The sequence below is a fragment of the Podarcis erhardii genome, assembly GCF_964252035.2.
Source record: "Podarcis erhardii genome assembly, chromosome: 10".
Classification (NCBI taxonomy): Eukaryota; Metazoa; Chordata; class Lepidosauria; order Squamata; family Lacertidae; genus Podarcis; species Podarcis erhardii.
Window position 1 is genome coordinate 16756408 of NC_138500.1, and position 20545 is coordinate 16776952.

The 20545-nt window shown below is 45.9% G+C and overlaps 1 protein-coding gene across 3 annotated transcripts in view; it reads right to left on the minus strand.

Moving 5' to 3' along the window:
- Nucleotides 1–20545, minus strand: part of PTPRO (protein tyrosine phosphatase receptor type O) — a 138594-nt gene that overhangs the window by 56440 nt on the left and 61609 nt on the right. For all 3 annotated transcript variants that reach the window (XM_081879692.1, XM_081879690.1, XM_081879691.1), the window contains exons 2-6: nucleotides 16315–16588; nucleotides 6775–6933; nucleotides 4631–4783; nucleotides 2457–2909; nucleotides 559–720 (exon numbers count right to left, since the gene is read on the minus strand). In XM_081879692.1, the coding sequence (XP_081735818.1) occupies nucleotides 559–720; nucleotides 2457–2909; nucleotides 4631–4783; nucleotides 6775–6933; nucleotides 16315–16588 (1201 nt within the window). The remainder of the gene's footprint in view (nucleotides 1–558; nucleotides 721–2456; nucleotides 2910–4630; nucleotides 4784–6774; nucleotides 6934–16314; nucleotides 16589–20545) is intronic.

The following is a 20545-nucleotide window of genomic DNA, read 5'->3' on the forward strand; positions in this document are numbered from 1 at the left end:
TTCAAAGGCTGGTCCTCCCCACTAACTGAGCACCAGTGTTATTCTGGATCCAACCCACTGCCTTAAAAAGTATGCCTAAGATTCTTCACATGCATGCTTGAAAACTGAACAAGCGGTAGAAAGTTTTGTGCTTGTCAGTCCATCACATCTGCATACATTTATTGAGGAGAATCTAAATGTGACATTGATGCCTTAAAGTGGGGTGGGGGCAAGTGGGCCTCCATAAATTCCTGGACTACAACTCCCATCATCCCTGACTTTTGGCTATGCTGCCTGGGGAGATGGGAACTGGAGTTTAACAACATCTGGAGGGCCACAGGTAATCCATCCTTGCCTTAAGGTCCCCAGCACTCTCTCATCCAAAGGAAGTTGAACCTGGTCTTTACAGCTCCCAGAACTTTCAACTGAGGAACCAGCTTGAGGAAGCATCCAAAACAATAAGAATCAGATTTAAACAAGACAAAGGAGAAGTAACATTTAGCATTGATGAACTTAAGTACCAACCAGATATACTATTGCAGATACTGATGTATATTATATAACTATGTGTAGACTTACTAATATAAAAACTGAGTGTTTTGGCAGATTGGCTTTCCCGAACTTCACATGAACCAGAAGAGCTGAATGTTGTAACAGATATTGTGTATTTCCCTGGTTCTTTCAGATCCGTGGCAAATTCGTGAATGTCCTCGCCAACAGTCAGGAATTCTGTGAAGTTCTCTAAATCAAGAGAAGAGGTGTGAATTAGCTGGAATCTGATAGGGTTTCTAGTGACAGAGGTAACTGAATTATGTCCCAGTGCCCTAACGCAGGGCTGAAGGAATGGATTAATTCTGGTAACATAATAATAATTAAATAAATAAAATTTTATTTATATACTTTTTCTACCATCTTGTAACATTACTCAAGAGGGTTATGAACGGCTGGAGTGGATGCATGGGAGCAAAGGGATATATTAAAAAATGGGACAAATCTCTTCGAGTGGTGCTAGTCATCAAGGAATGTGTTCATGAAAGCATGAAAGTGAAAAGCAACACAACTGAGGCAGAAGAGTTCAGGAGAGGCTTCTGCAATGTCTCTGGAGCTTCTTCTTGTTCTTTTTAGAGGCCACCTGGAGTGAGCGAAGCAATGACAGGTGTGCCCATGAGGCCCACAAAAATCCGAGGCTAGCTCTGAAGCTGCTCAGTGCTTTTGCTACCCTGCAGGTTGAAGGGGGTCTTTGCAAGATGTCTCTTGGTGGACCCTCTTCTCTTGCAGTGGGCCTGGCAGGCTAGACTGATGGGTGGGAGGTGGCAACAGAATCATTCTGAGCAGCCCTGGGCTGCTGGTTCGAGCCATTAATTTCCCACAATGCTATGGTGAAACACCACATTAGGGTCTTGGGAGGAATCAAATGGATGCTAGGCCAAACTATATCTAGAGACATTTCAGCAACTGAGGCAAAACACCCCTTGCCACATCCATGATGGAGGCCCCTTGCGAAATAGCTAACTGAACTAGAATACAAAAAAGGGAGGTGTGAGGAGGTCAACGAAACAAGTAAATGAAAGATAAGGTATGGGAATATTCGTTGTGGTTTTTTTAAAAAATTGTTTCTGTTTGTGTTTTTGTTTTGTTAAGATAAGTAGTGTTTTCTGTTTTTTTCTTGTTTTTTCTTGTAATGTATTGTATTGTTTTGTTTCGTTAAACTTTGTTTTTTCCTTTTTTCCGTTTTTGTAATCCTTAAACCCTTAATAAATATTATTTTTTTAAAAAACCATGATGGAGGCCCCTTGCAAAGCCTTGCCACCTCATTGGGGTGGGGGCTCCAGAAAGCACTTTTCCTTAAGGAGCCCCTTCCCAACTCAGCAAGACTCAGCACTAGCACGAGTCCCTCTCCAACTCTAAGGTTGGGGGAGACAGGTGGCAAAGCTGAGCAAAGGAAAGCTGTGCTGCTCTGTTGCCGCCAAATCCTCCTTACCTGGGAGGCTTTGGTGGCAGGGTGAGTGGGTATGGTTCCCACGGGGAACCACCTCTTTTGTTCACACCACCTGAGGCAGCTGCTTCATCCTGCCTCATGGGTGGGCCAGCTCTGCTATCTACAGTGGTACCTCGGGTTACAGACACTTCAGGTTACAGACTCCGCTAATCCAGAAATAGTACCTCAGGTTAAGAACTTTGCTTCAGGATGAGAACAGAAATTGCACGGTGGCAGCGGGAGGCCCCATTAGCTAAAGTAGTACCTCAGGTTAAGAACAGTTTCAGGTTAAGAACGGATCTCCAGAATGAATTAAGTTCTTAACCCAAGGTACCACTGTAGTACTATTTGGGAATGCCAGCCCAGAAAACAATTAAAGGATAGGGGAGAGAAAGGACAGGCCAGGCAACAACTAAGAGACCTGTTAGGGCCCAATGATACCAGGTTTCAACGTCAACCTTGGTGCCATAATTCTCAACAGCGCCATGCGACCTTTTACCTTCTCTCTCAATGTTAATATGGAAGCCATCAAACGCCGTGGGCGGTTTGGGAGGGAGCCAACTCAGCACCATTTTCACTGGGAGGAACGAGGAAGGCTCCGGCGTAGGGCTCCCAAACTCCTCAGTGGGGTTGACACTCTCATAATCTCTTGGGATCGCGTTGACAAACTCTTCTTCATTCTCTGGGGAGTCGGGCTCGTTAATCCACCAGTCGGGCTGAGACGTGGTTTCATAGTCACTGCTATTGTAGCGGTAATCAGGCCACGTATAGGAAGTGTTCGCAGTTGGGAGCTCAGGGAGATCATCCAGAATCTGGGTGGCTTTGTCCTGTTGCATTGTTTTCTGTGTCCCCAAGAATGGCTCTTCGGGGAAACTTCCACTTTGCTCCTCCCAGTTCTCATTGAAGTTCATATGTAAGATACGCACAGAAATGTTTCGAGGTGGGTAGGGAACTGGAAAAGATAGAACACTTTTTTCCATTTGCGTATCACGCATAAAATAAAGGTAAAGGTAAAGGTACCCCTGCATGTACGGGCCAGTCTTGACAGACTCTAGGGTTGTGCGCTCATCTCACTCTAGAGGCCGGGAGCCAGCGCTGTCCGCAGACACTTCTGGGTCACGTGGCCAGCGTGACGAAGCTGCTCCAGCGAACCGGCACCAGAGCAGCACACGGAACGTCGTTCACCTTCCTGCTAGAAAGCAGTACCTATTTATCTACTTGCACTTAATTGTGCTTTCAAACTGCTAGGTGGGCAGGAGCTGGGACCGAACGACGGGAGCTCACCCCGCCACGGGGATTCGAACCGCCGACCATGCGATCGGCAAGTCCTAGGCGCTGAGGTTTTACCCACAGCACCACCCACATCCCACGCATAAAATACAACAATAAATAATACTCATCAATTTCCATTTCCTAGATCAGTGTTTCTCAACCTGTGCTTCCCAACCCACAAGTACTTTGGGTCACAGAGCTTTAGAAGTGAATCTCAAATAGCCTGCAATCAGATGGTGTGCTTACATTCCCAGGAGCAAAACTCTGAATAACTTTGTAAGTACTATACATATTTTAATGAATTCCACATTAATAGGAGCATTAAACAGTTTTTTCCCCCTTGGATGCCTCAAGTAATGATTATAAAATAAGCAATTTTTTAGTTCAAATGCACACAATCAGTAGCTGCCCAAGACCTATAGTCCAAAATTCATGAGATAATAAATTAATGGGTCACCATACCAGGTAAATTTGGACTTGTGGTTCGCCATACTAAAACGGTTGGGAACTACTGCCCTATGATTATCATGAACATAGATATGGCACACACAAAAATAGCAGATAAATTCCAAATTAACTCAAATTCCCTTAAACTGCCTGACCTGCCTTTCCCTTCTCAATACTTTAACAAAGAGGTGTTCACATGTTATACAACAACTACAATATTAACGACTTCCATTCGTATTGACACATTAAATGATTTACAGTGGTACCTCGGGTTACATATGCTTCAGCCTACATACGCTTCAGGTTACAGACTCTGCTAACCCAGAAATAGTACCTCGGGTTAAGAACTTTGCTTCAGGATGAGAACAGAAATCTTGCTCTGGCAGCATGGCAGCAGCAGGAAGCCCCATTAGCTAAAGTGGTGCTTCAAGTTAAGAACAGTTTCAGGTTAAGAACGGACCTCCGGAACGAATTAAGTACTTAACCCGAGGTACCACTGTACAAACGTACAGGTTAAGCATTCAAACTATATCCTTATTCTTCCTGTGTGTGACAATTACTCTGCCCATGATGTTTCTTCCTGTCCTTGTAAAATATTATGTCTATCTTTTCCCAGTTGCTGCTGTTCTCCATCATGCCTTGATCATGCTTGGCCTGTACTGCAGGTTAGCTATGGGAAGCCCCCATGTCCTCAAAACTACAACTCCCCTCATCCCTGCCCACTGGCCACGCTGGCTAAGGCAGATGGGAGTTGGAGTCTAATAACAATTAGAGGGCCATGGCATCCATCTGCCCCATCCCGGGCATATAGGGTACAGGTCTTGGGGAGGCCTCTAAAGCACAGGTTCACAGCAGGGTTTCTCTCCGGCCAAAGGAAGAGGCTTCTGCTTATGGGGACAATGAATTGTATCTGGATACAATGTGCACACGACATACAGAAGCCACTTGTTCTACCTGTTCGGTGTTGCTTTGCTTCGTGTTTCACCCCACTGTATTCCACCAGGGTGCTTTTGCTGAACGTCGCTTCAGACACCAGCTGAAACGTGATGTTGCTGTAACATATTCCTGGCAGCCAGTGGTTGAAAACAGTTTTGCCTTTAAAGAAATCTGCAGGGTGGTGAATAAATGGCACAGATTACATGAGCCAGAAGACCCGACGTCACAGCCTTAAGGAGACAGATATTGCTTGGCACAGTCTCAGAGATACAGGATTGTGTGTGCACTCAACAACACTTCTACACTCCTGCCCCCACTCCGTGCCTCCACTCTTTTCTTCCTGGCTGTCAAAAGTACTTAGAAGCAAGACCCAGGAAAATAAACACGAAAGTAGGCAAAGGAATTGCAAGTGGCAATATGCCAGACAACTACCAGACTTTTAGAAGACATCTGAAGGCAGCCCTGTTTAGGGAAGCTTTTAATGTTTAATAGGTTATTGTATTTTAATATGCTGTTGGAAGCCGCCCAGAGTGGCTGGGGAAACCCAGCCAGATGGGCGGGGTATAAATAATAAATTATTATTATATTATTATGTACGGTGTGACACAAAACATTTCGAGGAACAGATGATATAAGCTTCTTCATTCCTAACAAATCGCCAAGGGGCAAAACTTGCAGGGAGCAAACCAAAGATGCAAAGTTGTGGGGGTTTCTTCTGTTAAAGCCCCCAATCTCTGCACCATGGTATGGTACTATTCTGAATCAATGCCCCCCCCCATGCCTGCAATCTACTCCCCCCCCCCCCATTCACAGCAATTACTATTTAGGTGACCTGTCTGCTTCGTACCTCAGTGTCCCCTATGGACTGACTGGCACCAGCTTTCCACAGTTTTGGATATGGGTCATTCTCCATCCTACCTGGAGATACCAGGCGATGATCCTAAGTCCTTCTTTGTATTCAGCAGATGCTCTATCACAGAGCTCCAGGCCTCCCCCAAATAATGACCCATAATAATTATTAGTAACATTCCAGCTTCTTCAGCTATTCAGCTGAACAAAAGACAGAAAACGATTCTTGCTTAGGAAAATAGGAAGTTGCCTTACACCGAGACAAACCATTGCAGCTCTCCAGGGCTTCAGGCAGGGGACAATCCCTACCTAGAGATGTTGGGGGTTAAATATGGGACCTTCAGCATGCAAAGGATGTTCTTGATCAGGCATAGGCAAACTCCGGCCCTCCAGATGTTTGGGACTACAATTCCCATAATCCCTGACCACTGGTCCTGTTAGCGAGGGATGATGGGAATTGTAGTCCCAAACATCTGGAGGGTCGGAGTTTGCCTATGCCTGTTCTTGATCATCGAGCTAATGTAATAGGTAGTAAGAAGCATGGTCTGTAGGGGGAATATTTGTTCAATGACACCCTTAGCAGGAACTTTATCCCCCAGGTCTTGACATAAAGCAATAATGCCATCACAACAGGATAATCAACTAATGAAATGGCTGGCTTTGTGAATTGCCCCTTATGTCCAGCTTCATGTGAACTTTATACCTTCAGTAGGTGATGAGTATCTGGGTAAAACAAGATATTTCTGTATTTGCGTTGCATCATATTGAAAGGAGATCTCTCTGGCCATTGGATCAGCTGCTGAGGTGCTATGGAATGACTATAAACATTCTAACTTGCCCAAAGGTTTGAGACAAGGTCAGCATACAGAGCCCAGGGACAGAAAGTGCTGGGAGTTGTTGGTAGAACAGAGAAGGGTGTAGGCAGGCAGCACTACTAGACTGTTCTGTATGTGAAGACAATCGGATATATCCCCGGGGGTGGGGAACTTTTGGATGACAGCCTAATTTCCTGTGGTTGGGTGGAGTCCAAAGGGAGAGAATGTCAGGAGGGGGAAATGTTCAGGAGGAGACCAGGTGGATGGAGTGATCTAAGGTGGAGGGGGAAGCTCCCTGCAAGTGATCTGCTCAGACTTCTAACTAGAATAATCTGTCCTTCTCCTGACAGTCTGGCGGAGGAAGACAGGGAGGCAGAGAAGCAAGGGAGAGGTATCAAAGAGAGAGAGAGAGAGAAAGGGGCTGTCCTGCCCACTTTGGGCTCTGTCTCCTCATTTTTGGCTCTGACCTCAACTACCATTGTTTAAGATTCCACCTACCTTTATATAACATGGTCCGATAGTCTTTCCCTTCCCAGTAGCTTATATTCACACGGGTGAACACATTGTACTTCTCTGGATACTGGATCTCAAACAGCACCCCAGTTTCTGGTGATGGTTTATAGTCATAGATGGAAACGCTGGTTACAGGTAGAGGTTCTGAAAGAGAGAGAGAGAGAATGCATTTTAGTTCTCAAGATAATCAGGTTATACTTTTAGAAAGAGATGCATATTTTGCAGTGACTTGGGGTCTTAGTCATACATGCAAATAAATTGCTTTATTTCTCAGTGTGTAAAAGGTAAATGTGTGAATTGTTCCATTGCCTGCAGTGACCAGCATGTGGCACCCTTGGGCAGCTCTTGGGGTCCCAGTGCCCCCCAGCATGGCACACACCTTATGTTACCATGGGACATCTCTCAGATGTGGCATCCCAGCATTCAGAAGATTTCCAGGAAGCTGGATGTGGGAGAGCCTCTATTATAATTTCCCCCAATGCCTCTAATGTTCTATCACACCAGGCAGGGATGGACAAGTCTGCCGATTTCAGTTTATCACCACCTCTCACATTTTCAGTCTTGGATTCAGTTTGCCACATTTTCGCAATAGTTTGCAACAACAACAAATGCCTTTAGGAAAACTCTCCTAATATTGATGTTTCGGTCTGCAGTTTTGTCTAATATACACAGCAAGTTCCCCCTAATATGTTTTTGCACACTTTCCCCTCATAAATGCAGCTTTGTACATATTATTCACCAAATTCAGAGGTGTGAATTGCAAAAGCCATGTTTCAACTGACATTTTGCAACATAATGACAGCATGGTGTAGTGGTTAGAGTGTTTTCCTAGAACTGGTGCATATCCCTACCCAGCCGTGAAACTTGGGCCTGCACTCCCTCAGCCTGACAAACCCCACAGGGACATTGTGAGGATAAAATTTGGGTCAGGATGAACCATGTACACTGCCTTGATGTCTTCAGAGGAAAGGCAAATTATTAAGTAACCGATGCAGCAAAACCTTTGGACAGGGTTAGGTTCAGACAATTTTCTAGGTAGGATCAGGCATGATGGTCTGCCTTGGGACTCCTCCTGGATTCATCTTGCCTCTACTATTGTCTGAAGGCACATGGGGCTTAGCTATCCTTCATGACTTTCTGCCTGATGAAGCCTTCCTAGGCCATAATCACATTACAATTTTCTAATTACGGCAACTTTATAGACTGAGCGATTGCATTACCCTGTTACTTCTTCCCAGAAGAAATCAGATGAGGAATGCAAGCTTGGTATTCATTTTTATTACAATTTTATTTTGGCCCTGATCTTTTGATTTAATTAAGTGATGATTAGATCAAGTGGGAGGCATCATTAAGCTCTCCCTTCTTCTGTTTTCTTTCTAGCTGCAGCCAGCAAATCAACATGGATTAATGAATAGCATTTGGAGATGCTGCATTCAACATTGCGTCTTTTGGAAATATCTCAGTAGCTAAGTACCCTACGCACTCACTGTTCAAGGTCGATTTCCAGGAGAGCAGCCGTGTTAATCTGCTTCAGCAAAAGCAACAAGACCCTTGCGGCACTGAAAGGTTGCTTTGATGGCATCAGTTTTCAAGCCAATGGACCATACTTCATCAGATGTAAGACCCCCAATATCAGAGAAGGAGGCTAGACCTGGTTTTGTTGTGGTTGTTATGTTGCAACCCAGGAGAAAGTGTGCTTCTTTATAAATGCACGGGGGTCCCTTCCAACTCTACAGTTCCATGTGCAGAATTCATCATGCAAAAGGCTGGGCTGGATGAATCCCTAGCCGGAATTAAGATTGCCGGAAGAAATATCAACAACCTCAGATATGCAAATGACACAACCTTGATGGCAGAAAGTGAGGAGGAATTAAAGAACCTTTTAATGAGGGTGAAAGAGGAGAGTGCAAAATATGGGCTGAAGTTCAACATCAAAAAAACGAAGATCATGTCCACTGGGCCCATCACCTCCTGGCAAATAGAAGGGGAAGAAATGGAGGCCGTGTGAGATTTTACTTTCTTGGGCTCCATGATCACTGCAGATGGTGACAGCAGCCACGAAATTAAAAGACACCTGCTTCTTGGGAGAAAAGCAATGACAAACCTAGACAGCATCTTAAAAAGCAGAGACATCACCTTGCCAACAAAGGTCCGTATAGTGAAAGCTATGGTTTTCCCAGTAGCGATGTATGGAAGTGAGACCTGGACCATAAAGAAAGTTGATTGCCAAAGAATTGATGCTTTTGAATTATGGTGTTGGAGGAGACTCTTGAGAGTCCCATGGATTGCAGGAAGATCAAACCTCTCCATTCTTAAGAAAATCAGCTCTGAGTGCTCACTGGAAGGACAGGTCGTGAAGCTGAGGCTCCAATACTTTGGCCACCTCATGAGAAGAGAAGACTCCCTGGAAAAGACCCTGATGTTGGGAAAGATGGAAGGCACAAGGAGAAGGGGACGACAGAGGACAAGATGGTTGGACAGTGTTCTTGAAGCTACCAACATGAGTTTGACCAAACTGCAGGAGGCAGTTGAAGACAGGAGTGCCTGGCGTGCTCTGGTCCATAGGGTCACAAAGAGTCGGACACGACTAAACAACTAAACAACAACAACATATAGGAACTCTCCTAAATTTGATTCTGTAGTCTGAGCAACTGGTCTATGAGAGAAGGTGCGAAACAAGGCCTGATCCTGGCCAACTTAGCCCATGCCGTCTGCCTCTGGTGCCTTGACTGCCAGAGGTTACTTTGGAGCCTGATCGCTGGGCTGTTCATACAGCACTGTTAAACTCTGCTGGACCCTGACAAACAGCTCCTTTCTCCCATTCTTCCTTTGCAATAGTACTGCTGGTTTGTGCTGCTTTGGGTGAGGAATCAGGGCAGACAAAAAGGGCCAAGGGAGGAATTTGCTGAATTAACCCCTATTACCTCTTCTCCCATTGTATCAGTGCATTGGAAGACAGACTGACAACACTTACCGTAATAACCAACCGTTGCAATCAAGAGGCTACATTTCCAATCACAAGCACCGAGAGGGAAGGAGTGACGGCGACACATTGGAGCAGAACTGCGACAATAGGTAATGGCTCAGATCAAATTGGCTTGGAAATCACCCCCAAACACAAATTGGGGTGATGGGCCAACTCATTTTGTTGTTTAGTTGTTTAGTTGTTTAGTCGTGTCCGACTCTTCGTGACCCCATGGACCAGAGCACACCAGGCACTCCTGTCTTCCACTGCCTCCCACAGTTTGGTCAAACTCATGTTAGTAGCTTCGAGAACACTGTCCAACCATCTTGTCCCCTGTCGTCCCCTTCTCCTTGTGCCCTCAATCTTTTCCAACATCAGGGTCTTTTCCAGGGAGTCTTCTCTGCTCATGAGGTGGCCAAAGTATTGGAGTCTCAGCTTCAGGATCTGTCCTTCCAGGAGCACTAGGTTTGATCTTCTTGCAATCCATGGGACTCTCAAGAGTCTCCTCCAGCACCATAATTCAAAAGCATCAATTCTTTGGCGATCAGACTTCTTTATGGTCTAGCTCTCACTACATCACTACTGGGAAAACCATAGCTTTTACTATACAGACCTTTGTCGGCAAGGTGATGTCTCTGCTCTTTAAGATGCTGTCTAGGTTTGTCATTGCTTTTCTCCCAAGAAGCAGGCATTTTTTAATTTTGTGGCTGCTGTCACCATATGCAGTGATCATGGAACCCAACTCATTTACAAGCCAATAAAAAACAGAGATGGCACACAATGGGGAAAAAGTGATAGGTTTGGTGGGGGAAACTCACCCACCACAGGTGACTCTCTTGCCTCAAGGGTCCTTCATGGGCTAGGCTTCCCTCGCATCAACAGCTTCCACAGCTATGGAGGTATTTTGTAACTCTGTATGGCTAGGAGAGATCCCAGAAGGAGAAGTCCTAGCCATGCAAAGTTCTCTTTAGGATTGGGTGTGTAGCAAGTGAATTAAGCCAGGAATTCTTCTCCAGCTTGGATTTTTAATCTGAAATGATTTGGGGATTTTGCAGTGCTTGCCTATTAATTGAGGTGAGCATTAGGAGCCCCTGAAGTTTGCATTGAATTCAAATAAGGGGTTCTAGACATGAAGTAGAATGAGGGGAGTCTTTTAAGAAGCAGAAAGGAAGAATGGGTGAAGTCATACCTGGGGGTTATCCTACAGCTCAAGAATGGGGAACATGTGGCCCTCCAGATGTTACTGGACCCCAACTCCCATCATCCCTGATCACTGCCCATACTGATTAGGCCTGATGGGAGTTGTAGTTGTAGCCACAGGTTCCCCATGCCTGCCATATTCTCTTTGCAACCACCTTTGCAATCTGTGTCCAACACTATGCATTCCATCACACTGGTGGTTCGCTCCAGTCAATATCCCAGTTGAAGAACACATTTGTTTTCCAACTCTTCCCAAAGAGAGGAAGAAGCGTATTTAGAGCAGGCTGCTATTCCCCTTCTCATAAACATATCATTCTTATTCTCTCGGTGTGATCAGCTCTGTGACAAGGAGCAAGATCGATACAGAGCTGAGAGGAGGGGGGATAGAAAAGAACGAAAGAGAAAAAAGAAATAAATTGCATTGATCTGACCCAGACCTGGCTATCTTATTAGGCTTGCCTTAAAACCTAAGCCTCTAGATGGAGAAAGGGTGATGATGCAAGCATGTTGTCTTAGTAGCAAAGTTTTAAATTGCTTTCCAAAAACGAAAACAGTATCTTGAAAGCATCAGTAAAATTGGCCGAGATTCATGCTGCAGATTTCATTCAAAGAAAAATAAATCTGGGGATTTTCTTCCTTGGTACCTAAAGCCAATTCACAGGCTAGGCTGCAACCTCCATGCTCTCAGAGGAAGATGTCTTATACCTCGTTAGGCGAGTTGTCTACCTGGATCAATAATGCCTACTCTGACTGGCAGTGGTTCTCCAGGGTGTGAGGCAAGGGCCTCTCCCATTTAACCAGAGATGTCAGAGACAGAACCTGGGGCTTCTTCGGCTGAAGCACATTCTCCGCCTCTGAGATGGGTCCCCTCACATTTGACTTCATGCACAACGAACTTGGAGTGAGCAGACTTTGGAGCACACAGTACAGTGGTTTTCACTGCCTTATGGAAACCAAAATTGCATGGGCAATCTTTAGGCTGGCTGAATGTTCTTCGTTTCTTCAGAGAACCATGAGATCCACCAGCTGCAGGCAGGTGCAAAATAACAGATGAGGTGGAGCTGAATGCAAAATGGTGAACTAGGGGATTGGCGAATAGATCCAATGACCTACTGTATCTCATTATTCATACACAGGGAGAAACTGCATATGCAAGTCCAACTATACACTTGAGTTAGGAATACCTAACCTAATGTGTTTCTTTTTTAAAACAACAACAACAATAACCCTTTTTGTTCTTGCTATCACTGAACCACTAGATGTCAGAAATCCTTACCAAGCTACTACAAATTATTCCACAGCTCGTGGGATATTTGCAAGGACATTCTTTTAATCTGCCAACCTGATTTGATTACCAGGTTGTGTTTGATTACCAGGTTGTGTTTACCACTGGAGTGTTTTATTGTGTGTTTTAATTGACAAAGGATGGGTCTCTGGACTTCCAAAAATTACTATTATATGGCAAGTTGTTTTCATTAAACCAATGGTTTGGTACTGGCGAAGGTATGCTATGGTATTGCTCTGAGCACAACTTCTGCTAGGCTCCACTAATATTGCTTCCCCACCTCTCTAAGGCATTGCAGAGGGAGCGGATAATTAAGAATCCAGTGCCTAGTCAAATTTTAATTATTGGGAATAAATAGAGGAATTTTCCCTAGGTATTTTATTTTCTTAGAGTTCCTCATATGCACATGGGGCGGGCAGGGGGGGGGGGAGAGAGAGATCAAAATAGAACAGTGTCTCCCCAGACCCTAATAAGAGTGTTCCCTCTCACCTGGGAACCAGCCAGCCTGGAAAGGAGCTTTGTAGTGCTGATTGAAACCTGGGGGTGGGAGGGAGACTTCAGCAAGAAGCAAGAGGGATGGAAAGAACACATATTCTCTCTCTCTCTTGCCTCTCACTATGCTACATAACACTCAAGCTGGCTGCCAGCTAGGGCAGTCCTGTAGCTTCTGCTTGTGGGAGCCCACCATTTGAAGGCCTGTCTGGTGTGAGCCCAGTTCAAAGAAAAATAACCCTTTAGAAAGGGAGAGCAGGCAAGGGCGTCAGAACTGCCTGTCATCAACAGCGAGCCCCTGCACAGCAGATGGAGCAGACCCTCAGGTCACCTGGTCACACTCTCCCCTGTGAGAGGCATGGCATCCTATGTCTGTTGCACTAATCCTTTCCACAAGGGCACCTGTACGTAGAAATTCAAAGTGTTGGTGCTGACCTTTAAAGCCCTAAATGGCCTCGGTCCAATATACCTGAAGGAGAATCTCCACCCCCATCATTCTGCCTGGACACTGAGGTCCAGCGCCGAGGGTCTTCTGGCAGTTCCCTCACTGTGAGAAGCCAAGTTACAGGGAACCAGGCAGAGGGCCTTCTCGGTAGTGGCACCCGCCCTGTGGGACGCCGTCCCACCATATGTCAAAGAGAACAACTACCAGACTTTTAGAAGACATCTGAAGGCAGCCCTGTTTAAGAAAGCTTTTAATGTTTAATAGGTTATTGTATTTTAATATTCCGTTGGAAGCCGCCCAGATTGGCTGGAGAAACCCAGCCAGATGGGCGGGGTATAAATAATAAATTATTATTATAATTATTATTAAATCAGCCCCGGCAGATGTTATGCAAACCTGTGCCCTCTTTCCCCTCTTTTAATTGTTGCGACACCCCGTCTTTTTCAGGCGAGGCTTAACTGACTAACCTCCTGACAGCCTAAACCTCTTAATCTTAGCGTTGTGGGTTCTAGCCCCACCTTGGGCAAAAGATTCCTGTATTGCAGGGGGTTTTTACTAGATGACAATCGTGATCCCTTCCAACTCTACATTTCTATGACTCTATTCTGAGAAATTTTCACGTACCCAGCATTAACACCCAAGAAAAATGTGAACAGGATCTATCTCGACACATAGTGAAGGTAGTTGAAGATAGCATGTACCAGATGCCCATGCGACTCCTAAGCAGGAAAGCGCCAGCCTCATGCATATTAGGCTGACATTCAAGCCATTGTTCTGAAGACTTGTGCGCTCTTTCCCTGAAGAGGGATGTGACAGTGATGAGCAGCTCTCCTGCAAACATCAATAGGCCCTGAGGAACTGTGGTGAAATGTCAAAGGACAACTAAGGGACCAATTGCTTCGGTGATGCTTATTTCACAGAATGAGGCCTCTTTGGGGGCCTCGTTTGCTGTGTCCCACGGCAGCCGACGCCGGCGGACGGGCTGGGAGCGCGACGCCTGCCTGGATCGAAGTGGCACGCCAGTCTGTAAGGCCCAGCCGCAATTAGGCATGCGCTCTGTCAATATGCTCTCATATGGTCTCCATACGCCAGTGATCTTTAGCAGACAGGGAGCCATATGGCGCAGCGAGTTTCGACTGCCGCACGGGTTGCCGTTGACAACAATGGTAATTAAGGATCGCAATATAAAGAAGGTGGTGTTTTAACCGCCGAGTGTCGGCGAACACTGGGGAAACCCTTCCGCATTCCCCTTCTCATTCCTCGTGTCTTTTCAAACCGTCTTCCACCAGGATTTTTCTACTCCTGTCACTGCTTTCTCTCCATCTGTGGGCCAAACTAGACATGTTTGGCTCCAGGGCGCGTGGCTTTTGTTTAATAAATAGCAGGCAGGCATGTGGGGGAATCCAGGTCCAGACTGAGGGGGTGGGGCATTTCTTATTTATTTCATTTATTTATTTATTTATTTATTTATTTGGAGAGCTTGTACTCTTAAGCAGAAAAAAAAGGCTAGCAGGAGGAACTTACATGCAATCAGTTGAAACACAACAGTCCCTGCCCACAGCCTTATGATTGAAACAAACAAACAAACCACATGGCACACAAGGAGAAAGGGATGGGGAGGGAAGAGGAATCAAATCCAGGCACTGTGTTACCCCTGTGATCCTGCCTCAGCCCCAGAATCATAGAATTATAATGTTGGAAGAGACCCAAGGGTGTCGGAATCTCAACCAAAGCTCCCATGACAAATGGCCACCCAACCATCGGCTTAAAAACCTCCAAGGAAGGGAGTCTACAACCTCCCTAGGGAGTCTGCTCCCATGTTGAACAACTCTTACTGCCAGAAAGCTTTTCCTGAAGTTAAGTCCGAATCTCCTTTCTTGTAACTTGAAGTCATTGGCACAGGTCCTACCCTCCAGAGCAGAATTCCCTAGCTCCTCTTTGCCTAGAGATGAAAGGTGACATTGGCATCTATGTATGTAAATAGCAACCCCAGTCCAGGGGGTGGGGACCAAATGGATCACTAATCAGGGGTGGCTAAACTGTGGTTCTACCAATGTTGAGGGACTACATCTCTGACCATAGCTGTCAACTTACAGATTTGAAAATAAGGGACCAGCAGCCTTGAAAATAAGGGATCAGCAGCCAAAATAAGGGATTTTCCGAGCACAGGTATGTTCAACTTCTGAGCCCCTCTGAGACAAAGGTAGAAAGCCCAGCCAGCAGCCAAACGAAGCCTCAAGCAGTGGTTCCCACAGCGCAGCAACCCGGCAAAGGGGATGCAGAAAGGAAAACCATCGTCACCTCTCCGCTGGGAAGCGCTGAGCAAAAGCGAGTCCCCAGGCAACACGGCCGATTTGATCGGCACAAGGCATGCAAGCTCCACCCCCCAGTCATTCTTAGACTCCTTATTGGGTGAGCAACGCAGCCAAGCAACACAGTTGGAGCCTCCCTTCTCCCTGGCCGACAGGGAGGGAGAGAGAGGAGCTGCTTCCTTTGAAACCCAGGAAATTTAAGGGACATCATCAATAAGCAGCAGGACACGGCGCTGGGATAAGGGAGTTTCCCACCAAATAAGGGACAGTTGACAGCTATGTCTCTGACTGGTGCCCCTCCTGGCTGGGGCTGATGGGAGCTGAAGTCCAGCAACACCCCAAAAGACACAGCATCAAACGCATGAATGGCCATGGATTCAGAAAACGTAGAGGCATGAGGAAGGCAGACTGGTAGGTTCAGTCTGCTGGCGTGCCTGCCTATTATTTCAGTTGCGATATTCATGGCAGCTGGCTCTCAGGATATGCTGTGAATTCTCCTTCTCGGGATGCCTGCCTCTTATTAATTGATTGTATTCATATTCCATCTTTTTCTCCAATAAGCTCAAGGGGGCACATATGGTTCTCCCCCTCCTCATTTAACCCCCACAACAACCCTGTGAGGGAGGATAGGCTGAGAGGCAGTGACCAGCCCAAGATATCCCTGTGAACTTCATGACTGAGTGGGGATTTGAACCCTGGTCCATCACGTAAACCACTGCACTTCACTGGTTCCTCTCTCCACTCCATGTCTGGCACCAATAAACTGCAAAAAGGCATAGTGCCCAATTTTCAAACGCGTTCACTTTGATTTTTAAAAGTTACTTACTGGTTAACACCGTGATGGATCTCGCTGGCTTGGAAACCATGTTTGCGCTCACCACGACCAGAGTCACTATGTAATAAAGGCCATGGTACGAGGCATTGAAAACCACAGGAGCAGGTAAAGTGCTGTTGAATTCGTCAAACTGGAAAAAATAGTTCTTAGATTCGCCGGTGATTTTGACAACGTACACCGAGGACGAGCTCACCACGTCCGCTGCTTCGAGGGAAACGGCGATGCAGTTGTCGTCTCGCACTGCCACGTGGAAAGGTGCCGCATTCTGCAAGTGAAGAAGCAAAAGAAACGTATTGGCAAACGCCGCTCAGCAGGTGCTGCTGTTTTGTCTGCCACCAACAGAGAAGTTGGATCATGCTTAGGAAGGTTTTATTAATGGTCAGATCAAGAAGGAGAGGATCAGGATGGGAGAGGAAACCCCCTCCCCCAATTTTGGCATTTTCTCCTTTGGGGTGAAAATTATGCTCTGGCATGAGCACTGCTGATGCTTCTTCTTTTTAAATGTTTTTTAAATTTTTATTTCAAAACCCCCCAAAATTACAAATATCAAATTCAAAATCCATATTCATTTTCTAGTAAAGGTAAAGGTAAAGGTACCCCTGCCCGTACGGGCCAGTCGTGTCCGACTCTAGGGTTGCATGCTCATCTCGCTCTAGAGGCCGGGAGCCGGCGCCATCTGAAGACACTTCCGGGTCACGTGGCCAGCGTGACGAAGCTGCTCTGGTGAGCCAGCACCAGCGCAGCACACGGAAACGCCATTTACCTTCCCGCTATAAAGCGGTACCTATTTATCTACTTGCACTTAAGAGTGCTTTCGAACTGCTAGGTGGGCAGGAGCTGGGACCGAACGACGGGAGCTCACCCCGCCGCGGGGATTCGAACCGCCGACCATACGATCAGCAAGTCCTAGGCGCTGAGGTTTTACCCACAGCGCCACCCGCGTCCCCTATTCATTTTTTAACATAACCCTATTACATAGTTTACTTAAATTAAAATATATCTAGTTGCTCTAGGCTTCCCTTTCCTATATGTAAATACAACACAATTAACAAATTATATTATAAATGATATTATAGGTTCCTATATACCCCCACTCCCCTTCACCCATGTGTGATCTCAATATTTTACTTCTTCCACCTTTTTGTGTTGTTATAATTTAATAATTATTCGGTTGATTCTGTTATTATTTTCTTGCTTACCCCTGCACGTTTTACACATTCTCTATTAATATTTCAATCCCGGAACCATATTTTTTCATGTATACCTTCACTCCATCCCACTCGCTAATTATTCTCTGATTTGAGTGGCCTCTAATAATTGCCGTCAATTTTGCCATTTCTACAAACTGGCAGAGTTTGTTTTGCCATTCGAAGCATTGCTTCTAGGGATGTGGGGACCTCTGGACCAGCGGCAGAGCATATGCAAAGCGGCGCAAAGCGGCGCAGCTCCCCCCTTCTCTCGACAGCTCGAGGTAGGCTTGGAGGTCGTGAGCGGCGATGCGCCAAATGTCTGTTACAATATTCCGTTCCACCTTAACAGATGTGTGGAGTTGTTGTGTGCCACATGTCTGTTTACCTTCCAGCACAGCTTGTTGGGAACTTCTATTGTGTGTATAGCTTTTGCTTATGCTGCTTGCTTGGACATGAAGGGGAGAAGACATGTTTTTCCCTTTGTCCTGATGCTGAATAAAATGCCTGTAAATACGCTTTACACAGCTTCTATCTGCCCTTCTGTTGCGATGAGTTGTTTTCTCTCTGCTGGCTTGCGTGCTCAGTTTCTGAAGGTTTCTGAAGCTCGAGTCGCAGTTACATACTGATCCAAGGACCGGAGATTGCCCGGCTGCCGGCTGGTGGGCTGGAGCCAGCTGGGGGCCTGCCAATTGCCCCCGTTTCCTTGGACGCATCCCAACAATGTCACCCCCTCAGCAAAGACATCCGGGGCAGTCTGCCCCCACCACACACCCTTCCTCCACCCCTGCTCTGGACATTGATTGTTTTTGTGGTGCTTCCGGTAACATGGCAACATGATTGTTCTGCATGCCACCACTGCTAGCCCCCAGGGCAAGGCAGCAGTGGCCCTGAAATTGGCAATGAGCGGAATCCAATGCAGTGCAGAACTTCACAAACCACTGCCCCCTTGCCCTGGATCATCCTCCTGCTTCCTCGCCTCCTCCGGCCACACATCCCCCCCCCCCTCCATCTCTGACACCACACCCTATGTGTGGCATGATGCCGACAGAAGGGTCTTCAGCTTCAGGACCCTGGTATACAACAATTATTTCTGTATCTATAGAAATTAAAGCTACAAGTGTGTTACGGGCGAACCCAAGTGGCAATACCAGTCTTCCTTCCCAGACACTAATATATAAAATAGTGCCATAAGTTTTCTCTACCACCATGGATTTTCCTCCCAGTTTTTAAAGTTTGATTCCAGCACAGGGGGATTGTTCCCACTGTGTGACTTCACTCCTTTTACAAATAGTGTGGCTTTGAGGGGTTTTATTATTATTATTTTTAAAAATTAGTTTTTCACCCATGTCTCCTTCATAAAGCTATAATTACACTGGAATTTGGGAGAAGTGGAGTGAATCCACAGAAAAATGAAGGAACAGAAACAGGGGGAATCCACTCATTCTTAGATACAAGGAAGCCCAAATCTTTCCTGCTCACCCAATTTATTTTCTATGAAGCTTCAATTCTTTTCATATTAGACAACTCCGTCACTCAAGTGTATAGAAGAAAATGGAACAGTTTAACCTTCTCTCTCTCTCCCTCTCTCCCTCTCTCTCTCTCTCCATCTGTCACACAGAAAATCAATTCTTTGGCTGATTTGGAAGGAAAATAAAACCCTCTTCCTTTCATTAATTGCAAACTATCTGTCAGAAAGGAAACCGCCAGGTCTGCAGGAATTCCAAAATGCAGCGACTGTAATTATAATGAAAAAGGGACCACATTTAAAGTTCCAGCATCTCTCCCAGCCCTTTCCCCTCATTTAATTGGCATGACGATGCTTAGATCTCTACCTCTTGGCTGCTCAAAAAGTCAGCACCAGGTGATATTTCCAGCTCCTCTGAATCACTTTGCCCTTTGATGGTCCATAGGAGAGCAACTTCAAACGCCTTAGCTCTGCAGCTCCTACAGCAGAAATGGCTTTGCTCTTGCAAGTGAGGATGTTAGCCAGCCAGTTAGGTGTCTCTTCACAAGGAGTTCTGAAAATCTTTCACCAGTGTAACTATCCCCACCCCCACCCCCAGAAATAAGTCAACAAAGATTGCAAGCTCACAAAGGTTTGTCTACAATGCACCAAAGATTAGTCATTCACTGCCCCGCCACAAATAAAAGCTTCCCCTACCTGATTGGTTTCTTGGAGATCATTCTTACGAATCATCTGTCTGCTCAGAAACCAGGTGCAAGCTCTATCTGTTACTCATTCATGAAAAAATTCTCATCAAACACAACTTCTCTTTTACCCTCTCTTGTATTCAAAGCAACAAAAGGCTGTTATGGGCAGCAGTGCAAATAGTCCACTAGGCCTCTGCCACTCACTAGCAATCCTTGATTTATTGTTATGACTTTGTGGGGTGCAAGTCACACCCTAAATTCCTGGGTCCAATAAAAGTTGGAATTAATCAATGTTTGAAGAGTTAAACTGTGCCATACACTGGACCCCTGGATTAAGCCTATGTTAACAAGCCAAGCCAGCCTGGCAGTTGCTAGCTGAGTGGGGAACAAAGGCTGCTAGCATCCCATCAAATGATGAGCCATCGGGATGTTCAATGGCAGACAGCAAAGGGGGTGGAGCCCCTCCTCCAGCTGTGTGTTAGTGGGCAGAGACAAATAAGGGTTTAGGATTTCATTTTGGACAGTGCTTTTTTCTGGGGGTACGCAGGGGTACGTGTACCCCTAAACATTTTGTGAATCCAGCAGGAGAAGAAATTTTTTTAATAAAAAAAAATACAGTGGTACCTCAGGTTACAGATGCATCAGGTTACAGACGCTTCAGGTTACAGACTCTGCTAACCCAGAAATAGTACCTCGGTTAAGAACTTTGCTTCAGGATGAGAACAGAAATCGTGCGGCAGCAGCGGGAGGCCCCCTTAGCTAAAGTGGTACCTCAGGTTAAGAACAGTTTCAGGTTAAGAACGGACCTCCAGAACGAATTAAGTTCTTAACCTGAGGTACCACTGTACTTTCTTCTCTAGCACAGTGAATTGTCAGTTCCA